The sequence below is a fragment of the Myiozetetes cayanensis genome, unplaced genomic scaffold (genome assembly GCF_022539395.1).
Source record: "Myiozetetes cayanensis isolate MyiCay16 unplaced genomic scaffold, myiCay2020 scf4, whole genome shotgun sequence".
In the NCBI taxonomy this organism is placed as follows: Eukaryota; Metazoa; Chordata; class Aves; order Passeriformes; family Tyrannidae; genus Myiozetetes; species Myiozetetes cayanensis.
Window position 1 is genome coordinate 28775027 of NW_026087631.1, and position 23006 is coordinate 28798032.

Consider the following 23006-nt stretch of genomic DNA (forward strand, 5'->3'; position numbering starts at 1 on the left):
GATGTTGCACGTATCGTGGAAGTTTTATGTCTGAAATACCGAAGGGTACAGATGGTTTTAGGATTCAGTATTTGTACACACACTGTGAATTCTCTATACTTTTGTTATACTTTCATTTGTTTATACTTTTACTTATCCTCCAGAACAAGCATGCTGTGATTTCTTTCCTTCTTCCTCCAAATTGTGAGGAGTATGGCACCCAAATAACATGGGTACTCATATTTGCTGCTGCTAAAATTCCCTTAAGCACTACCCTGCATTCCCACTGCACGTGGGAGCCTGAAGTAGTAACAACGCACTGGCTGTAATCCTGATTTGAGCCCAAATGAAAAGCAGCATTCAGATTGACACACTGAGAAAGTCAGGGAGTCTTAGCACAGTACTTTGCTCTCTAGGGTCATAACCTGCCTCAGAGAGGGGTCGTACTGGCAGGCAGGTCAGCAAGGCCCAGGTACAGAGTTCAGGAAGTGCTTTTTGTCACACATGCCAGGGCACAGCCAAACTGGTCCACAGATGGCTTGAGCAAGCTTACTTTCTGGTAACATTTTGGGCAGTAACTGATCTCCTAACAGTTCCACCTATGCTGCCTGTATCAAAGAAAAATATTCAGAGATTATTAGGTCATCATAGCGACTTTCCATACTGAAAGAGACATTTAAAAAAAAATTACTTTGGAGAAAATAGTTCTGGATAATGTGTTGTGATCTGAGGCTCCTTAACCCTGATGGGTTTCTTATTGTGTGGGTCAGCTGTGAAACATGCACAGGTATCTTGTCAGGTGCTGTTATGACCTCCCCATGCTAATGACACAATCCTGAGGAAGGTCAGGAACCCCATGATAATCAGGCCCTGTACTGTAAAACTAAATCTCCAGCACAGCTCAACGATGACTGGAAAAGGCAGAACGTATTCCAAAGTTCAAACTGTCCTCTAGGACTTCCGTTAATATTTAGAATAGATTTAATATCTCTTCCATCATCATATTATCTTTTACCAGGAAATGGGTCTAAACACCACTATTTTCTTTTAGTTATTCTAACTAGTGACTTTAATCATTTTCCAAAGATCCAAAGAGGTCTCTATAGCTATTCCTACCCCACTTTGCAGAAGGTGATATGATACAAGCTCTACAAGAGCCTGCTATATCTCAGAGGTCACAGTTGCTTTTCTCATCTCTCTCCACTGAAGTCAAATGCTACAGAACTTTACAACTTTTATGCCAACTTAATAAGAGAAACAAGGAAAGGTTCTACATAAAATACAGGGATTTTCTTCCTTTGTTTCTGTAGGTGTTAATTAAATATGTGTCAATACACATGTTCCATTTTTTATAAAACCTAATCTATATGCCTTCTTCAAGGTGCTACATGCTCATGTTTTTAAGATTAACTTCATTTTGATGGATAATTTTCGTAAACATTTCTTAAACATACTAAAAGGTAAGTAATACTAAGCCAAAATAATAAAGTTCTTCCACATCAATCATGTGGTCATCACAAAAAATCCCCAAACAAACAACCCAAACCCAAACATTTTTAGAATGGAAGCACTGAGAAAATTCTACTTGTACAGTTTTCAAGAGATTTCAATCTAGAAGAGGTCTGACTTGGGCATCTTCCTTGGCCTAAATTAAGTTTCTAAGTAGAAATAGGCTTTATGGCTTTCAAATTTAAGGAGACAAATTGATATAATTAGAGATCACTACATTATTGAAGATGAACTACATTATCAGACATAACTCCACAAAAAGTCACTGAATGGTACATCTGGTTGCACAAGAATTGAAAAAGCTACATCACAAGTCTGTTGGAATCCAGTATTTGAATTTATTCTGCAGTTGCATTCAAAATAGAAATACAATCACTTAAATGCTGAACACAGTAAGTTAAACACACTGTTAAAATAGACTGACATTGACTTTCTACAGACAGGCACAACTCACCTGGTTTCCCTAGTATTAGGGCTACTTTTACAGCAGTGAACCTCCTAGGCTGGATCAGCAGCTCACACCATCAAAACCATTCTGGTTACTCATGATTACTGGATGAATCATATGCTCCCTTTGTGTTTTATAAATACTCTGTATTTCACATAAAGTCATCAAATTTGGGATCAGGGCCTGTGCAGAGGGTATCTATCTAAAGTAGTGGTCCACCTCCCAGCAAGCTGTGGTAGAGTTCCTTGGACTGCCCCCAAATTGTACTTAGACCAGTCTCTACCTTCTGCATATGTAAAATAAGGAGCACAACAACCGGCAAAGTTTAATGCTGGAGGTTTTAGATGAGGAACAGAAGCCAAACACCACAATTGTCTTATCTTTAGTCACTTCTCCCATACACACAGAGCACCTAGTTAAAGTGCCAAAGAGTAAAGCATCATATTGCTCAAATCCCTAAAAAAGTTAAGATTTTTTTAAAAAGTATTAGCCATATAAAAATAATTTTCATAATATACATGCTATTTCCCTAACAAAAACAGGTCTCTGCTATACTTGGCCACCTTGTTTAGAAGTTGCTTCTGGATAAATACATTCCAGGTTAATTGAAACACTCTAAAACTCAAGTGACAGAAATCTATACTAAACAATTTACTTTGTCTCCCATTTCTTTTGCATAAGCAAAACATGGATTCCTACACTTGTCCTTTCAAACTGCTTTTCTGTTTTAACTGTCTTGGTTCCATCTAGATTGTCAACTAACTTAGGAGGAGAAGAATGCCAGGGTAGGAAAAGGCTCTGATTTTGAGGCTTTTAGTTCTGATGTACTCTAGTTAAAGAAGAGCTCTGCTTCAAGATCTAGCACTTCTCTCTATCTATAGCTATATAAAACAAATTTTAATTTTGGTTTCAAATAAACAGAATAGACTACGAAATTAGACATCTTTCTTCTAGTTTTGTATTGCTCTGTAGATGAACTGAATTTTTTATTAAAAACATCTTAAAATACACTAGCAATTTTCTTTTATTTAAGTTCAAGTTCTTCTCTCTTCAGCTGCTCTGTGCTTCACCAGCCTGTCTTTACTGAAAGCATAAAAAGCCATTTCACTGAATACTAAATAAGGACAGATATTCTAGAAGTGTTAGAGCCCCTAAAATGGGCGTTTGGAACAGGGGCCTCTCAAACTTTTCTGCAGTTCCTAGTGCTCCTTTACACCAAGGAGTGTAAAGGGAATGGCAGAATACACAAAACCCAACAGGGAGTTAACATTTTCTGCCTATGAAGACACCAAAGGCTGTTTGATGCACTGTTTTTAACAGTCTTAAATATCTTAAAACATGAAGCACGTTGGAAAAGCCCTCCCTGTATCATGTGTTTTCTACCTCTTTTTGCCTGAGCAATGAGAAAGAAAAGTCCTCACTGTTTGGAGTTCAGCTACAGTGACCAGTGTCAAAAAAAGCCAATGTTGCAGGGAAAAAATTTTCATCTGATTTTTTTTTCCTAAGAGTTCATTACCAGTCTTTGGACTATGTGCATACAACTGCCTGCAAAATATCAGGGCTTCAAGGTACCTTTCCTAATTACTACACAGTTAAACTCATCACTGCAAGCACAGGTGAAGCACAGGGATAATTACAATCTCACCTGAGCATATGACACATACCAAGATTAAAAGCCTAAAAAAAGAGGTTTTTGAAGAGATTTCAGGTTCCTAGTAGCACAGAGAGTAATCTTTTGAATGCCCCTTCTACCTGTCAGAGTGACTAGGTTGCTGAAAATCCTTTAAAATTTGGACCTTAAAAAAGGACCCTCCACCCTTCAGCATGTCTGAACAATTCTGCAGCATGAGCTTTGCCTTCAGGTGCTCACATTTTAAGATGCTAATTTCATTTATTGCAAAGAGTAATCTAGGGGTAATACCACAGAATACTACACAGCACCAGCCTGCTGTCAGCCTGTGCTGGCTACAGCAATGCCCATACCTCAAAAAAATGACTGGCTCTTATTGTTGTTTAAAAAAACCTGAAAAAGCAGGTTTTTCAGTTAAGGAAAAAACACACACACACATAGCCCCAAAACCAAGCATACACACACACACACACACACACACACACACACACAAACAAATTGCATGCAAGTTTAAGTAAAAAATTCTTTAGAAGTGCAGGGTATCACTGAAGATCCATTGGAGATTTGCTATTTTGACAACTGTGTGATTAAAAGCCCACAAAAAAATATGGAAAGACAACTAATGACTTAAATGAGCTTTGGATCAGCTGTAAGGGCATTTCTTTATCTATGCACTCAGACTATTATATACAACAGTAAGTTACAGTTACAACATCAAAGAAATGCCAATAATGAACACTTATTTTTGCTAACAAGTGCAAAGAGATTTCTTATGAATAGTATCATTTAACAACTTAGCTATATAATATCCTTATGATAAATTAAAGCAAATTAAAAAAAAATACAGATGCAGCTGTACAAACTAAATAAATCAAAAATGTTAATATCTGTATCTATGTATCTATCTAACAAAATTACATCTTCAGTAAGATGCTTCCTGTACAGCAACCTGCACTAGCAAAATCCTGAGCACTTGGCCACCTATACTGTTGGGCAGATCTGAGTTCATGCTGCATTTTTCAAGAGCACACATGCATCTTGTGTTTCCTACCAAGGAAGAAAGGGATTTATAGATTCAGGATATTCCTCACATAGCTGCAGAGTGCTGAGCAGCAGAAAGAATCTTGCATTGGGACGGTATGCTAAGTATCACCTGGTAAAGCTGTGATCCTCAACATAAATGCTTAGGTATCATTCAGGAACAATGTTGCCTCAACTCGGCAGGTAACCTATGCTAAGCTAAAAAATATTATTTGATTGCACGGAATGCACAGGCTTTTAAGTCACTGTTTGTCTACGATTTGAGTGCCTTTTTGAGGTCAGAGTAGAAATTGGCCAAGGTACTGGACATGGCAGTGTCTACTGCAGATTGTGGAAGCATCCCCCGCAGTTCAGTCTGAATGTAGCCTGTCAAAAGGCTGTGGCTGGGACAACCCTTGAGGGGGATGCAGAACCAGCCGCAAGGGTGATTGAATCCACGCACAAAGTTAGGCCTCACCTCCCCATAATCGAGGCTTACACCTATCAAGGAAACAAACAAAAAGATAAATTAATTTAACACAAATAAAAAAATACAGGTGCAGTAAATTTGAAATATACAAGCTGCTTATTCTTGGGGAATTTAGTAGAAGTGACACATTTCAAGTTTCTGGGTGCTTTCATGAATGAAAGTTGCTCTTCATCCAAACTCCACAACAAACAGTGGAGAGTATGATGAGCAAAAATTCAGATATTAAAAAGACCTTCCTCCAATTTATTGGAAGCCAGTTGCTATTCCTCCCAATCTGCTCTGAGCAGGAGGACTCAATTTGTCTCTCCCACTCCTGTCCTACAGTTGACATAAGAGAAACCTGGCACACAGACAAGCCAGTACCTTTTACACTCCTTTAAGTCCGTAAAATGTTAAAACACCTTTGAAATTGTTGAAATACCTTGAATTTACTTGTTTGAGACTATCTTACACCATTTTTGGAATGTTTACTGCAGAACGAAACTGCATTTCAACCAAATCTTAAGCCAAGCAGCTGTTGCAAAATAAGGATTAAGCAGAGGTAAGAGGTGGCTTACCACATGTTAGAAGCCCATCTTCATAGTTTGTGGTGTAAGAGAAATCGACAAACTCCCTTGGTGCTATGATGTTCCAGAGCTGGCCAGCAGTTGTATAGCGCATCACACAGCAATTCTAGTTGAGTGACAGAATAAAGAGGGTGAGAAAACAAAAATAAAATGAATACAGGGAAATTCATGCTTGTAGGCAATTAGCATTTCTCACAAAGGTCGTAGCCTCTGTCAACTATGCTGTGCAAACAAATTCAGTGAAGTCTGAATGGCTGTGCCATTTTCAGTCTAAATGCTGGAAGCTGTGAGGACTGGGAGTCTACTGCCAAGAGCAGAAAATGTCTGGCACCATAAGGGTTTAAAGATCTAAAACTAGAGAACTGTGCCATGCCTGAGAACTGAAAGCCATGTGGCTCTTATGTCACTATTACTTAGGAAGTCTGAAAGGATCCTGAACAACTGAAAGAGGACTCTCTTGCTACTAAGATGTTCCAGTCAAATACTTTTGATCTACCAAGTGAAAAATAAAATGGAATGTGAACAATTCTTCAAGACAGGCTTTCTTACAAGATAATAGAATTTGCATAATTTTTTTTTTTTTACAGAATAATTAGCAAAAATACCTTGCCCTATAAATCTTCCCTAAGAAACAGAGCAAAAGACCTTCAAGCCAGATATCCAGATTAGGGGGTTTGAAGTGATACTGAATGTCTGCAGTAACAAAAGAAAGGCTACCAGCTCTTCTGTAATCAACTTCAAACCTATCTTTCTTTATTTAGTCCTGGCCCTCAGTCTGAACTATTTTGTGTCTCAGCACAAAGTCATGCCACACAAGTCAGCCTAGAGGATGCAGCTTCCATATGTGTGATTATTATTGTTTGTGGAATGGAAGAAAGCAAGCTGCATGAAAAAGCTTTGGCATATATAATATCACAGTGTAGCTCTCTATATGTTAATTTTATCAGAACTCCCAGGTCCAAGTGAATTGTGACTGACTCCTTTATTTTTAGTGTTGATGGAAAGATGCATGCCAAACTTCAGATCAGGACTGTGCTACCAGAAAGCCTCATCAGAGGTCCCACACAGCAGGTATGTGCAATGCCTAATGTGCAGAATGAAAAATGTTACTATTTGTAGGAATTATTCCTCTGCTGTACTGTTAAATTCATATATTCATCTATACACATCTCCCTTAAGAATCTAGACAAGTCTTCACCTCTTCAAATGTTTCCAAGATGTCCATTGAAGTCATTAAGCTGTCCCAGTCTAGCCTGTAAGGTCCAGGGCGAATATGATCCACTATTCGGTTAGTAACATCTTCTACCACTCCTTGAGCTTTGTAGCTAGAGAAACATATGTTTACATTTAAAAGTGAGAAATTTTTTTATATCCTAATAATTTGCAACAGTAAAGTTACATGTTAATGTACCTGGAGGTACAGACAGTGGACAACTGAATCAGAAAAACAGTACAGAAAAAGATCTGTGGGTGCATCTATTCTTCTCTACAACACATGTTATTCTGAAAAACCTTGTCTTTTTTTCTGCAAATATTTTTTAAATAGCAAAATCCTTCCTTAGGTAAAAATTAACCTTTTTATTTCTCTAATAACTTGTTATTCTGCTCCTCTTGCTAGGCTAGCAAGGGAGTTCACCAGGAAGAAGTAAAACTAAAAAGGAAAAAATAAGATCAGTAATACAATGGGAACAACATTTTTCATAAGGTAGAAGTAACAGCAGTAAAACCAAGCTAATGAGAAACTACATTATGCTTTAGTAGCATATAAGAGTATCAAATAAAATAATTTGGTACAGATGCTACAGAACATCTATTTGTTATCAGGTCTTTTTAGAGTTTTTTTTACTCAAGTTATTGGGCCTCCAGTTCCTGAAGGTGAAAAATCCATCAAGACCATTATTTTCAAAATACTTTTTGTTAACTAAGATGTTCTTATTTATTACAGATAACTAGTGAAACACTACCTTTTCACGTGACTTTTGTTTCTTCAGAGTAGCATTTTCTAGTAACTATTTCTCTGCCTAAACCTACAAATACCAAGAAATCCCAGAGACAGAAACTCACACAGGAAGGTCATTCATGTCACACATCTTTCCCACAACTACACACTTGATATTTTACTCTATTGCAGCCCCATAGTCAGTGTACCAGACCAAGCTTTGACTAACACTTCAGACCTCCTGAACCCAGACTTGATCCTGTGCTACAAAGGCCATCATTTCTGGACAGATGCTGTTGCCCACTTCAGCCAATGGGAGTTCTGTGATGTGTTCCACAGATTTCACTGTCTGTTGTTCTAAATATCATGCACCACCAAAGTATCAAAGTGTCATACTGCAAAGAAATAATACAGGTACAACAGATAATCCCTTTAGCTTCCACTCTGGTGAATCACTGTAGCTGAGGGCTGTAGAATTCACAGCATTAAGTTTTTAAATTCTGTAAAGCACATCTATGGAACATCTGCTCTGCAGGCAAACTTACAGGTATCCACTGAATTCTTCTGATGGTTTACGCCACACAGTTGCATCTTTCTGGAAAAAAAAAAAAAAAAGATATGATGTTAATTGTCACTTACATACAATTATAAGATGTTCGGAAAATGCTTCAATTTTCCTGATGAAAAGCAACCAATTTTACCACTAACTATGGTTCACCCCAAGTCTCATTGACTGGGGCACCTGGGAGATGTTTCAGATATCTCTTGTAATATTCCATTCTTTCAAAAAAATCACACAACTGCCTTTCTCAGTGTAAAATGCTAGAAACCTGCATAGAAATAGGGCTTGGTAGGCCAAGCCAGTTTGCTATGAAAACACAGAGAATAATGGAACCACATTACCAGGCAAAGCCTTTCAGTTAAAAGGCAACTAGCAAGCCATTATCTGGACACTACTTGGACAGGAAGACTACACAACTTTTGGTTGCACTCCTGCAACACATAACCAAACAGATGTGTGCAGGAGGTGCTGACAGTGGAAGAAGGGGAGACGCTTCTATGCTAAATGCCTCACTAAAAGTCTCTTGCAAGTAGTATTTTAAATTTATTTTAAAGATACACAGAGAAAATAAAGAAACTAGCATCTTCTGATTTTTAGCTAACTATTAAATGGAACCTCTGTACAACATCTCTGAATTTTGGTGTTAAAGACAGTACCATATGGCATTGCTTTATTTGGAGTCACGGTTATATAAGCACAAAGAAATAAATGTCCTAAAGAACAGTACTGTTAAGTACTGCACCCAGAACTATTTAAGATATTTTGGAGCAAAACACATCTCTTTGGTGATTGGTAAAGTTCTGAATGTCTTTTACAGGCACAGTACCAAACTGGAAAGAAAGGAGGGAAGAAAGAGAGGAGAAAGAGAGGGAGGAAGGGTCAGACAGAAGGAGGCAAAAAGAAAGTCCAACTAGAAATTTTACAGGGGTAAAATCTGGGGAGTAATATGATTTGAAACACTGAGATGCAGGTAACTTCCTACAGGAATACAACAGCAAATAACATAACAACACAGGAATACAAGAGCCTTAATAATCAGTAGAGTAGAGGAGGTACAGGTGTATTGGAAGAGTGAAAGGTTTGGATGCTCTGTTCCTCTCTTTCAAGACAGTGAATCTGTTAATTTTGCAAATAATCAAGTTACATTTGGACCACTTGACTCTCTCCTATCAATGTCTGCTCATGAAGGAAAAAAAATAATTAAATAAATGCAAGTCCCACTCAAAACACTGTGACCAAAGAGCAAAGACAGAAATTTACCACACTAGTCCTACCACATTGCAACACCCAAACACACTTCTACCTTCTATGCAGGACGGGACTAACAACTTCACCTAGCCTAGATGCACCACCAGAATCTATTTAGCTTGTTGAAGCAGGACTCAAAAAAACCCAGGCAGCTCAAAAGAAGAGAATGGCAAACTGCTTGGAGAAAGAAGGAACTATATTCCCTTTCATGAAAGGAAACCTGGGATAATGTGGGGGCTCTGAAGGCAACAAGCCGTCTAGAGATACTCTATCCTAGAGGGGCGGTTTCACAGCCCTCGTCTCACCAAAAGTCCCTCAGGACCTGGAAAAGAATTTCACACACAACAGGCTCCTTCCGTCGCACGAATGACCCACAACAGCTTCCCCCGGACCACCGACCGGGAAAGCCGCCCAGGGTGAGCACTCACGGTTTTCTTGGCCACCCTCCACTCTCCGTCCGCGATGCCGTGGTACCGCACAAGCGTGTTCCGCAGCCCCGTGGCCAGGGGGGACGGACTCGGCAGCGGATCCATCTGATTCCCCCCCAAAGATGCCCAATTACACACGCCAGAAACAAGGCAATGGGATCAGGGATGCCGACACCAGCAGGGGGCATCCGAGCCCGCGCGCTCCGAGCAAAGGACGCCGAAGACACCGCCGCTCATGTCCCCGCTTGCCAGGGGCTCCGGCGAGATCCAGCGAGACCCCGGCGCTCCCTCAGACAGACCAGCCGCGCGCGCTCCCGGACACGCGCGCTCCCGCGGCCGTGCCCCGCCCCGCCCCGCCGCGCCATGCTGGGCAGCCAATCAGAGCGCGGCCGCCGCCCTGCCCGCCCCCTCCCGCGTGCGTCACGCGGCGTCCCGCCGTGCCGTGGCGCGTTCTGCGGGGCCGGGATTGGAGGTGCGGTGAGTGGGGTGATGGAGCGGGGGGGACGCGCCTGGCCCCGGCATGGGCGTGGGCACACCCGCTGCTGGATTGGTAACACTGCTCTGCGCTCCGTCGTCTGCCGTGACAGCGCGGTACCGCCCCAGCCAGGGCTGTGCTCCTCACGCGTGCCTGTCACTGTCGCTCCGTACTGATGTCCCTGGGTGGTGGAAAGATAAATTACTTGTCGGTAGAATCACCTTGTGCCGTGAAAATTAAGCACCACTCAGCCGCCCCCTCAGCCTCTATTTCGCAACCCCACCCACTCCCCCAATCCCGGTGGAATGGGGAGGAAAATCAAAGTAGAAGTTTTAGGTTGAGATAAGAACAGTTTAGATAATTGACAATGAAGTAAAAATGCAGTAATAGTGGTAAATGAAATTATTATAAGGGAAAAAAAACCGCACGTGATGCACAATTCTTCACCACCCACCGACCGATGCCAGGCCCTCCTTCCCAACGCAGACTGGCCCCTTCCAGTCAACTCCCCCCAGTTTATACACTGGGCATGATGTCCCCCTGTAATCCAGGAGGAGACAGCAACCTGCTGAGCCACTTGGATCCTCACAAGTCTATGGGACTAGATGGGATCCACCAAGGCTGATGAGGGAGCTGGTGGAAGAGCTTGCCAAGCCACTCTCCATCATTTACCAACAGTCCTGGCTCACTGGGGAGGTCCCAAATGATTGAAAGTCGGTGAATGTCATGCCAATCCACAAAAAGGGCCGGAAGAAGGACCCGGGAAACTACAGACCTGTCAGCCTGACCTGAGTGCCTGGCAAGGTTATGGAACAAATTAACTGAAGTGCAATCACACACTTTTGCACAAGTGTGCAAAAGGATGGACAAGAGATCAGATCCAGCCAGGGAGGGTTTAGGAAGGGCAGATCCTGTCTGACCAACCTGATCTCCTTTTGTGATCAGGTGACCCGCCTGGTGGATGAGGGGAGGGCTGTGGATGTGTCTGTCTGGACTTCAGCAAAGCCTTTGATGCCATCTCCCACAGCACACTCCTGGAAAAGCTGGCAGTCCATGGCTTGGACAGGGGCACTCTGTGCTGGGTTAAGAACTGGCTGATGATCAGACCCAGAGAGTGCTGGTGAACGGGGCTGCATCCAGCTGGTGGCCGGTCACCAGTGGTGTCCCCCAGGGATCAGTGCTGGGCCCAGTCCTGTTTAACATCTTTATCGATGATTTAGATGAGGGGATTGAGTCCACCATTAGCAATTTGCAGATGACAACAAGTTGGGAGGGAGTGTTGATCTGCTGGAAGACAGGAGGGCTCTGCAGAGGAACCTGGACAGACTGGAGAGATGGTCTGATTCCAATGGGATGAAGTTCAACAAGGCCAAGTGCCGGGTCCTGCACTTTGGCCACAACAACCCCTGCAGCGCTACAGGCTGGGCACAGACAGAGTGGCTGGAGAGCAGCCAGGCAGAAAGGGATCTGGGGGTGCTGACTGACAGGAGGATGAACATGAGCCAGCAGTGTGCCCAGGTGGCCAAGAAGGCCAATGGCATCCTGGGCTGGATCAGGAACAGTGTGACCAGCAGGACCAGGGCAGTGATTCTTCCCCTATATTCAGTGCTGGTGAGGCCACCCCTGGAGTGCTGTGTCCAGTTCTGGGCCCCTCAGTTCAGGAAGGATATTGAGGTGCTGGAGTAGGTCCAGAGAAGAGCAACAAGGCTGGTGAAGGAACTTGAGCACAAGTGCTATGAGGAGAGGCTGAAGGAGTTGAGGCTGTTTAGCCCAGAGAAGAGGAAGTTCAGGGCAGACCTCATCATTCTCTACAACTCTCTGAAAGGAGGTTGCAACCAGGTGAATGTTGATCTCTTTCTCCAGGCAACCAGCATTAGGACAAGACGACATGATCTTAAACTGTGTCAGAGGAGGTTTAGGTTGGATATTAGGAAGAAATTTTTTATGGAGAGAGTAGTCAGACACTGCAATGGGCTGCCCAAGGAGGTGATGGGTTCACCGTCCCTAGAGGTTTTTAAGATGAAACTGGATGTGACACTTAGTGCCATGGTCTAGTAACCACAGTTGTGTTGGATCGAGGATTGGACTTGATGATCTAGGAGGTCTTTTCCAACCTGGTTGATTCTATGATTCTGTGGTGTGGAATATCCCTTTGGTCAGTTCAGATCACCTGTCCCAGCGATGTTCCCTCCCAGTTTCTTTTGCAAACCTCCTCTCTGGCAGAGCATATGACATGGAAAAAAAATCCATTGGCTAAGCACAACTTAGCAAAAAACCTCAGTGTGTTATCAACACCATTCTCATTAAGAGTTAAGGTTTAGCATTCAACGTGCTTCAATGTAAAGACCTAGTGGGGGGCGTGGGGGGTAACAAAGCCCGGGTAGAAGGAAGAATTGCTGAAAAATATGGGCTGTGTAAAATTTTCTTAAGAAAGCATGTTCTTTACTGTTTTATCTTTGTGTACTTTCAAGTCTAATAACAAGAAAGGAGATTTAATCCCTGAAACAGCAGCTAACAAGCAAGCTCTAAGTCATTTCCAAGTGTTACATAAACAAATTACTTGTTGGTAGAATTACCTTATTAAGGATTAGAGCTTGAGATGCTTCAGTGACCTTAGGCCTAGGGAAAGGTTAACAAGGCTTGGGAAAAAGAATGTACCACTGGTAGTGGATACAAGAAACGCATAATTTACAGGCCACAAGGACATTGGACAAAACTCCCAAGATAAGGAAGAAACTAGTAAAGCCAGCTCAGCAATTGTGCTAAAACCAGCCCCAACTGGGTACAAGGTGATTCCGTCAGGAGCAGATCACGACTGACTCATGGCTACCAACCCAAGAAACCCACGGGCTCCAAGGAAGAGAAAGACTGAGCAAGCACACTAATTAGCATGAGAAGCCAGAGAACCATTAACCAGTAGAAGATAGAATACTCTTATTAATAAGAGAACTAGGTAACTTGTAGCCGAGGAACATTAATGCTTTGTTTGCTAAAGTGTATCAATAGGGAAAAGTATCAATTGGCAGTTGTGGTGCTGTCATTGTGAATTTGCCACCCAGCGCCCCTTTCTGTGCAGAACTGTGAAGAAATCAAATACCTTGACTGTGTGTCAAGGATTAGCCTGTTGCACATTGGGTGCAAGAATCTATTTTGGGACAACAGAACAGGCTTCTTTACAGTGGCTATATAAAGTTTTACACAGGGCTGCAGCTTTCAGAGTCCTGTGGATTTGCTGTTCACATGAAGCGTGTTCTGAAAATGCTAGTGTGGTGGGTAGGAGGAGTGAAGGCTTTCCTGGGTCAGCATTCCCAGATGACTGTAAAAAGATAAAACTCCTGTAAGGGCAGAAAGATAAATGGGTCAAGAAGTAGGTGATTAGAGTGAGGGAACAACAGATCTTTGTGCGATAATACGTTGATCATTTTGGGCAATCCTGGCTCCCAAACTGAATGTTTTGAATATAGTTGTGTTCTCAATTCAGAACGTTACACCAGGCCTTTTGAACTGTCCCTAGCTTTGCAAAATACAACTCTTGATCGTTGAAAATGAGTCTCTGAACAAAGATCATGCTTTTAAGGACATATTAAACAAAAGAATGAAGATGTTTTATGTGCAGTGCTTCAAATTTTACAATACACGATCAAAAAAGTAGTTTTGAGTTGAAAGCATAGTGACATTAGAGGAACGTACTTCACCATCTTCCTTCAGACTCCTGTCTTTCTCTGAGTGAAAAAGTGTATGTTTGACCAGTTCCTGGCTGCTTTCTCCATTCCTCCCTACCCTGTTGCTCTCCTTAAAGACCAGGGTTTTCTTGCCTTTGAGTATGACTTTCCTTCCCCATGGGCTGACAGACAGTTTAAAACACTGATGTAAATTGGTTCAGTTTTTAAAGGAATTTTTTTTTTTTTTCTAGGAGGGAATGATAAGGTTTTATTGAAAAATGCTGACTTTTTAAATAAAACCTGGTTTGTAGAAATGCTTCATGTTTCCATGGGCTGGATGGATTTTAACAGAAGTTTGCCTGGTCTCTTGAAAGTTGCTCTGGCTGCTCATACAGCAAGTTTCTTAAGCTTAGGAGGTCTTTAAGCCTTCTGTAAAGCCCGTGGATACTCTTTATTCTCATATTCAATACTAATTTTATGACTTGAGGCAGCTGAGTGCCTTCAGGGCTTTTAAACTGGTTCTTGCGCACAGTAAGACAGTTGCATATATTCTGGACTTCCCACCTTTGCAGAGCATAGTGTCAGTGAAGCACATGAGATAACTGATGTTCAGCTAATACTGTGTATGATTCCTGTGCTATGCTCCTTCACTAGGTACAGCAATGCCTGCAGTGCTACTCTAACCTTAACCCTAATTTGTGCCTATTGGAGAAAAGTGATGTGAAGAGGTGAATGTGAAATGTTGCCAACAATGCCATAGCTGAGCTTTTGCTGCTCCGTCCTGCTGATCTCTGTGGCACTTCTCTGCAGCAATAACTCCTGAGCCACTCCCAAAATTACACTGTGTCATGCCTTAGATAAGCAGTGTTGCTGTAGAGGAACATCTGTTCCTCTTCTTACACCATACCTTGTGCTGGGGCATTTTGATTATCATGATGTGTGAGATACACAAACACTGTTGAAAGCCCAGAATACCTCTGTCTCCCACCTGGAAAGTAAGTAGATACAACATTTTTTTCTGCATTCACCTCTGAAGAGGAGTGATTGTCTTAGAATGCCTGCCATTTCATGCTAGAAATACTGTTGTTTGAAGAAGTGTGAGACTAACTATTGGCACTTAATTTTAGTTAACCCATGCCTAGTAGTGGGTTTGATCGCTGAAGGTGCTCCTCTGTAGAATGCATAACAAACAGTAAGGAGGGCAATTTGGGTGATTTTCAAACAGAAGGAAGTGGAAACATTTAATCCTAATGTCTTGCAAGGTAACAAAATGTGTGCAGTTTGCCAAACATATTGGACCAAGTTTTCCTTTTTGAACCACTAATATGTCCTCACTCCTGTATGACACTCAGCAGCCTGGTTCCAATCCAAAACCATTCCCAAGTATTTTACTGAATGAAATCCTAACTCCAGCTGTTGAAAGAAAAACAAATGGCATACAGTTGCCTTATTAAAGTTATTCTGACTAATTTATTTTTCTTAAATTTAAATGCATTTAGTTCCCTTTCCAGATAAAAATATGGTGTTTGATGTCCCTTCCAACCTGGTATTATAGGATTCTAAAGCTCAGCAGGCTGCCCTTAACCATGTATTTGCTATTCTCAAAATTAAATTTGATTTGAACTTGTGTCTCACAGAGAACTCTAAAAAAGTTACTGAGAAAACCTGTGCTGCTAATTGGCACTTCACACCACGTTTTGTCCTGCCAAGGCCTTCTGTGTTCCACAAAACACACAGTCTTTAGAGCTTTATAGCCCTTTGAAACTGTTCTTCACTGCAGACTCATAGAATCACAGAATCACTGAATGGCTGAGGCTGGAGGTCATCTGGTACAACCACCTGCTTGAGCAGGATCACCTTGAGCCAGCTGTCCAGGTCTGTTCTGAGTTGGCTTTTACATATCTCCAAGAATGGAGACCTGACCACCTCACTGGGTAACTTGTGCCAGTTGTTGGCCACTCTCACCATGAAACATCTTACTGATGTTCAGAAGTTGTTGTGTTCAAAGGAAAAAGCCTGCCTCTGTCCTCTTTGCATCCTCTCTTCAGGTGTATATACACATTGGTGAGATCCTCCTGAGCCTTCTCTTTTCCAGGATGAGCTGCTCCAGTCCCTTCATGATCTTGGTGGCCATTTCCTGGACTCTCTCCATTGTGTCTGTGTCTTGTCCTGAGGAGCCCAGAGCTGGACCAGCACTCCAGGTGTGGCCTCACTGGTGCTGGGGGGCACCTGACCTGCTGGCAACACTTCTGGTAATGCAGCCCAGGAAACCATTTTCCTTCTTCATCACAGAAGCACTTCACTAGCTCATGTTCAACTTGGAGTCCACCTGGGCCTGTCCTGACAAGCTGTTTCCCAGCTGGGCAGTCCCCCAGCCTGTGCTGGTGCCTGGGGTTGTTCCTCTCCAGCTGCAGGACTTTGCTTTTCCCCTTATTGAACTGTCAACCCCTTTCTCCAGCATGTCAATGTCCCTCTGGATGGCAGCACAGGCCCTGCTCCCAGTGTGGCCAGTGCACCTGCCCCATCATCCAGATCTTTAATGAAAATGTGAGACAGGTTCAGGCTTAGTTTTGACTCCTGGGTGACACTTCTCCAGCCAGACTTTGTGCCACTGACCACCACCACCCTCACTCTCTTGCCATCCAGGTGGTACTTCACCAACTTTTTAATGAGGATCTTGTGAGAAATCCTGCAATTACTTTTCTTCTTCTGTTGACTTCTAAGATTTTTTTTTCCCATCTCTTTAACTACCCAATTCGTGTTCTCTGCCAGAAAAATAAAATATGAGAAACCAAGTTTGCGACTCAGCTGTAAGCAGAACAGTTGAAATTTGAACTTCCAGAAAAAGCTGCTCTGGAAAACCACAGTCTTGAAATAACCTGGACAGAGCATTCTGCAAATGGCACAGAAGGCCTGATATTTAACTAAAACAATTTTGTTTTGAAACTTTCTACTGACTCAACTGAAATTATATGCTCCAGAAAATTTCTCACTAAATAATAGACCAGCAGGAGTGTTTTGCTCTTAACCACTCTTGATGTTTTCAGTCAGACTAGCATAGCATTTCAACTAGCAGGAAAACTCCTGGAGAAGTCTGAGTTTCTTGGAAGATCAGTCAATGAAATCCTGAGAGCCTATTTCTTGCTGAAAACATGCACAAATATTGTTCACCCACAAACTGTCACATGATAGGCTAAATCTAACTGACTATATATCTGTGTAGGAGACTTTTTCAAATCCAGCATGGGCAAAATGTGATTTTTTAAATAGAAATAAGTTCCAGGTATGAAAAAAATAAATAACTTTGTTTTGCTGTTGGGCAGTTCAATCAGTGTAGCCATTCTAGCTAAAGGTTATTGTAATTTTCTTAAAAAATGAGCCACATTAAAAAAAAAAAAAAAACCACAAAATAAAGTTTGTAGAAAACCTCTAATATTCTTCATGTCTGATCTTCAGTCAGTTAATTTAAATTCTTTGGCTGGATTTGGGAAGTGTACAGCGTGGTATCTTTTCATCAGAGAATGGTGGAAAGCTACTCTTTATTTATTTTCTACTGGTTGGCACACATAAAACTGCAGAAACGGCATTAGGATTTCATATTTGTTTGCTTAAGATGAGCTATGTTAAATCAACTGTATTAAGTCAGCTGCCTTGACCGTTCCCTGTAAAAGCCACATAAACCCAAAAGGCTATGACTGAATTCTCAGCACTCATACATATTACCAAATGCAACTTTCGAGGCTGTGAAAAGTGCACCTAATAATCTTGCATGTTTCACTGGTATAACACTAGTAACATTTTTCTCTGCTAATGAGTGAACCAGGCTAGAATTCAGCTCCCTTCTCACATAATTACTTTCAAACTTATGTATTTAAGTAAGAAACAGGAATGTAGTAAGAAGTCACTGCCTCGGGTGGATCTGGGTCAATGAAACAGTGTCTGCAAGACAGAGTGGCCCATCACCCCTGTGAAGAGACCTGGGCAGTTGGCACAATTTCTTTCCATGAGATTAAGTTGTTGCAGGAATTTGTTCGCCTGTAGATCCATTCTGTTTCAAACTTCAATGCTGTTTATGTAAGAGGGGTGATGGTGTGGAGTGTAGCCTAGGCCAAATAGTACCCAAAAAGCAATCTCTTCACAAACCAGCAATTGTACTGTTGTTTTTTTTTTTTTTCATTTTGCGGTTAAGCCACAAGATGGCAGAAAAACAAAATAAATATTTTTTTCTGAAGCAGCTGCACTTCAAAGTCACATCTAAAATCAAACACTTTCAAGAAAGGGATGAATTTTCCTTATAATTTAAAGCATTGCTAAAACCTTATAAAGTTTTTAAATACATGTTATCTATTCCTTTAATTAATGTTATCCAACTATGATTTTTGCTAAACCATAGTATCATATCTTTTTCTTATTTGCTGTTTGTGGGTCTGAGCAAATATTGTCTATTTTTTTCCTATAGACAGAAAATAAAAAAGCTAGTCCTGATTATTTCAGTTTTGTATCCCAGTGGAGTATGGGGTGTAACAAAATTAAATTCAGAATAAAGTCTCTTTGCATCTGGAAGGAGAAGCATGATTTTCCTGAATCATGATTAATCCTTGGTTTCTGTATTTTATTAGTATACCCTCTCACTCTGCCCTTGCAAAAAAGCTACCTCCATCTTATTATCAAAGCTTACTGCAGAGCCAGATAGGAGATTGAAATGATGACTTGGCTCTTCTTGATTTGAAGACTACAAGGTAAAGGTGCCTTAAAATCATCTCCATGCTTTATCTGTCTGTGTTATCTGGTATTAAGAAACTATTATAACTTTTTCCTATTAAAGAATTTCAAATGAATTAATTCTGTTCCTCTCCTGCCTAGTACCCTCAGTGGAATCTTAAGAGACTGTTTTTTAAAACATTCCAGCTCCTTTTTCAAAAGTCATAGTCACAATTGCATCATTAGTGTGGTTTAAATAGCAATAGTGTATGGCAGCAGTACCTGGCAGTAGTATCTGTAATAGAAGTGTATATGGAGTGTTACTGTCAATTCTCAGTTGCTTGGGTAGTCTTGTCCCACAAACCTTCTCAAATATCCCATAGACTGTAACCCAAAGAAGACATTGTCTACCACAATTAATAATGTTTAGGGGGTCTTAAATGTTCTCCTGAGTGTACCAAATTGAGTAAAAGACCCATGCCCAATGACAGATGGATTTTTTAACCTATTTCCTTATCTGGATTCATGGATGTAATAGAAGGGTTAACTTTGTTCATAAAATCTTATGTGTATGAGGGAATAAGGAACTTTTGTTATAATTCAATAAGATAAGTTTCATGGACATCCTGTTAATCAAGCAAGTGTCAGTAAAAATAATTGCAGACATCTTGCTAAACAAGCAAGTATCAGTATTGGTGAAATTTACAACTGATAAGAACTGCACCTTTCGTCTCTGACAAATGCCAGATGACCACTTAACAACGAGCCACGAACTCAAGCCACAAGCAGATTTACATCCAAAACCCGGGACTTGAAAATGTATAAAAAGAGTCACTGACTTCCTTTTGGTGTGTGCCTCGGCGGGGCACCTGCCCCCAGGCCACCCAGCACTGTTTTGCTTTATTATCGCTTGCTTAATAAATTTATCAATGTTTAATTGGAATTGAGTTGTCCAAATTCTTATACTAACTTATAATAATGGATAATCTTAATTATCTGTTGTTAATTATCTGTATCCTGCCTACAGATGACTCAGTCCTCTTGTCACAGTGAACCAGGAAGCTGTTCACCAAAATGTCTTTATAAGTAGCACTTCTTATCTCCAAAAACTTGTTGAACTTATTTTGGACAGGCTTCAATGACACACTCAAGGGCTTTCTGTAGTTTCATTTGTTTGGGGACTTACTGCCACTTCTTTCCATCCTTAGTAGCCCCTCATTTCCTGCTGCCTTCCCAGCTGTTTGCTTCCAACAGGGACACCTTTTACTTCTACAACCAGCAGCCCTGGTGATGTGCCAATGACAGAGACAGTTCTTTACTGAGCTGGTTACGGAGGCACCATTCTGTGAGTGCAGTAACTGTGTCTTGGCCAAGGATCAAAAGCACAGATTACGGGCCACAAGGCAGCATGCAGAAGAACTTTATCTGTCACAGGAAATAAGTAGTAGTTCATGACTTTACTGTGAAGTTAAACAATCATACTTCATCTGTGCATATGTAGTTGCCCTTGTAATAAAAGACAAAAGTGTAATTGAAGAAAAAATCTCCACCATATTGGTAGCTCAGGTCATACTTTATATACAACACACTTGCATGTGAAAACTACTAATCCCCTATTTTCTGCTACTGAAATGGTGGTTTAAGGTAAATTCATAGCTGTACCTAAAGCAATTTTGATTCCTTAGAGACTCAGGCAGCAATTCTAAAGCAGTCTTTTCATTGAAAGCAGTTGTTTAATTGTCTTTTATTTTAATTGTGCATGCTTGTAGTGACATGAGAGAGTAATATAGTAAGGTGTAGTTCCTGGATATGCAGATAAGCATGTTCTAACTCATTATCTCAGTCATGTTGAGGAATTCCTAATTTGGAGTAGATAGACATATAATAATGGGTCACAAAAATGACTTCTTTGTGTCAGTCATAGAATCTGTCAGGTTTTCAGGTGTTCCTTGAAAAGATCCATGTTGAAGATGCATTTACTGCCAGTGATCCTCTCAGTGGCCTTACACCAGCAGCAGACCTGTGCCTCACTCTGCTCACTCAAAGCTGCTTGCTACTTCAGCTGCTGCAGTTTTCAGGAAATCATGGGTCAAAACAAAAGAGAAACAATAACAAACAAATGTCAGATCCACTTTCTCAGAGGGTTTTTCTTTTAATTATTTAATTTTTGGCAGCACTGTAGGTTTTTGTGCTATTTTCTCTTAAGTATGTCCTGAAAACTCCTGTGGCCACACACTGCTCTGCTTTGGCATGGTCCTGACATAAGCAGATCTGGAAGCCATGTGCTTGCTACATTTGCTTCTACACTGTCTATACTCTTTTACAAGTCAACTTGAATATGACAAATTTGCTGACACTTTTACCATTTTACCTCTGCTTATGTATAGGGCTGCCATCATCATCAAGATTACTTTTTTCTTGTTTCCCAGTCATGCTCATTGTCAAGAAAAATTAGAGGTTCTTTAGAAGTTTATCCAGTCTAGATGGAATGCTTGGGCTCAGTAATTTCTTTTTTTACACTATATGCTCTGAAATACTTAACTCTTTTACATTTCTTTCACAGAAATTATTTTGTAGCTGGATGCTTTTTCCCTGGAGTTTTTTTAATCATGCTTTGTCTGAGTGGTGACAGAACAGTCTGGCACACATTTCTCCTAGATCTAGGTTTGTCTTTTTTTCCTTTTTTTCTTTTTCTTTTTCTTTTTTTTTTTTTTTTTAATTTCTTTAAGCAGGTACACTCCCTACCTGTCATTTTTTTCTTAGAAAAGTAACAACTTTATCATCCATATACAATGGAAACTACTTAGACCACTGCCAGGCTAAAAACTTAGAGATCTAAGACCTTAAAATATGTCTGGCATTTTTTTGGTGAAGTAAGATATATTTATCTTGGATGTCTGAGGTATTTCCTTTCAGAAAATGGCATTAGCAGTTGCAAATAGCAAGCCTTTTTGGAGTAATGAACTGAATATGATGTAACTGTTTTAAGACACTTTCTGTCTTAATCAGATAAATATATGGACATTAAAAAAGTCTCAGTTTTCTCAGCCGGTCCAAACCAAACTCAACACGGATATCTTCATCTTGGTTATATATAATATTGGAAGTATTAGCTGAGTAGACTAACAGAACATCATAGTTCTGGTTGAGGCTTCCAGGCAGAGGCGAGAAACTTAAAGTATTTTTGAGATGTGGCAATAGCCACATTCAGAAGACTGAACCTGACTGTCTTAAAAGCCTTCTTCAGCCCTAAAAACTCTTGTTTTCTTAGCTTTGCTGAAAACTTGTGGTACAAATAAAACAGTTTTTCCCCTGTACCATGGAGGCTGGTCTTGTCAGTTGAGATGATTCTTATTGCAACATGCTCAAGGGTTTGATATGTGAGGAGAATAACAACTTGGACAACAAAATTCAGAACATAGCCTGAAACTTATTACATGCAATTATTGTTGTGGTTTTTTTCAATATGGAGCGATTCCTTGAGGTATCCTCAGGTGAGACAAAGACAACTAGATTTCCTTTTATGAAAAGGTAACCCACCTAGCTGATCAAGGGAAGCTAGCTGATGTAATCTTTTTGGATGTCAGTAAAGCTTTGTCGTGCGTTTGCCCTGGGCAAATTTTTCTCACCTCCCACACAATTGTTATAAGTTGAGAGAAGGTTTATGCAGATAAAAGAGATCTGATTTTGGGAGAATAATATTAGGATTTCTTACTAGCAAGATAAAAATTAAAGAACTATATCTACAATAATTCTAATTAGGTAAAAATGTTATGTATTTACAAAAACACCCTTTTGTATCAGTTCAGGAGAAGAAGCAGTTTCTGTTCCATTTCTGGAGCTCCACATTTTTAAAATAATTTTGCAGCACTCTAAAGTTCTTCTTCCATTATCTCTAGGACGACAACTCCAATTCGTTGCAGCTGGAACTGTTTCTCTTTCTCTCTCTCTTCTATGTCGGCCTTAGGGCTGGGCCTACCCCCCTCCTGGGCTAAGACCAGAGGCTGGGGGGTTACTCAGGCCCTGAAGGTCTTTTATTCCATGGACTGCAAGGATCTACCATGGATCTTACCATGGATCTTCACCACAGAGTCACAGGGGATAATGGCTTTTGAGTCCACTCCTCTTTCCTGTGGGGTCTCTTCCCACGGGAGAACAGTCCTTGATAGACCGCTCCAACATGAGTTCATTCCTTGGGCAACAGTTCTTCTATTCTCTGCTGTCCCTCAGGGTCACAAATTCAGCTGCACTAGCATGGATCCCTTACCTACCAACATCCTACCTGGGCAGTCTCACTCCAGGGTAGGTCTCTCTTTCCTTCATGCATTCCCTGCTGAAGGGAGAGAGAG

At 41.0% G+C, this 23006-nt stretch overlaps 1 protein-coding gene across 1 annotated transcript; it reads right to left on the reverse strand.

The window, feature by feature from the left end:
* Positions 1-1806: 1806 nt before the first annotated feature.
* On the reverse strand, positions 1807-10130 carry STARD4 (StAR related lipid transfer domain containing 4). The gene is made up of 5 exons (XM_050328458.1): positions 9820-10130; positions 8127-8176; positions 6841-6967; positions 5634-5748; positions 1807-5087 (listed from the first exon to the last, which is right to left on the reverse strand). Exons 1-5 carry the CDS (start codon positions 9922-9924, stop codon positions 4861-4863), a joined length of 624 nt encoding a protein of 207 aa, XP_050184415.1. The 5' UTR covers positions 9925-10130; the 3' UTR covers positions 1807-4860.
* Between the last annotated feature and the right edge of the window lie 12876 nt (positions 10131-23006).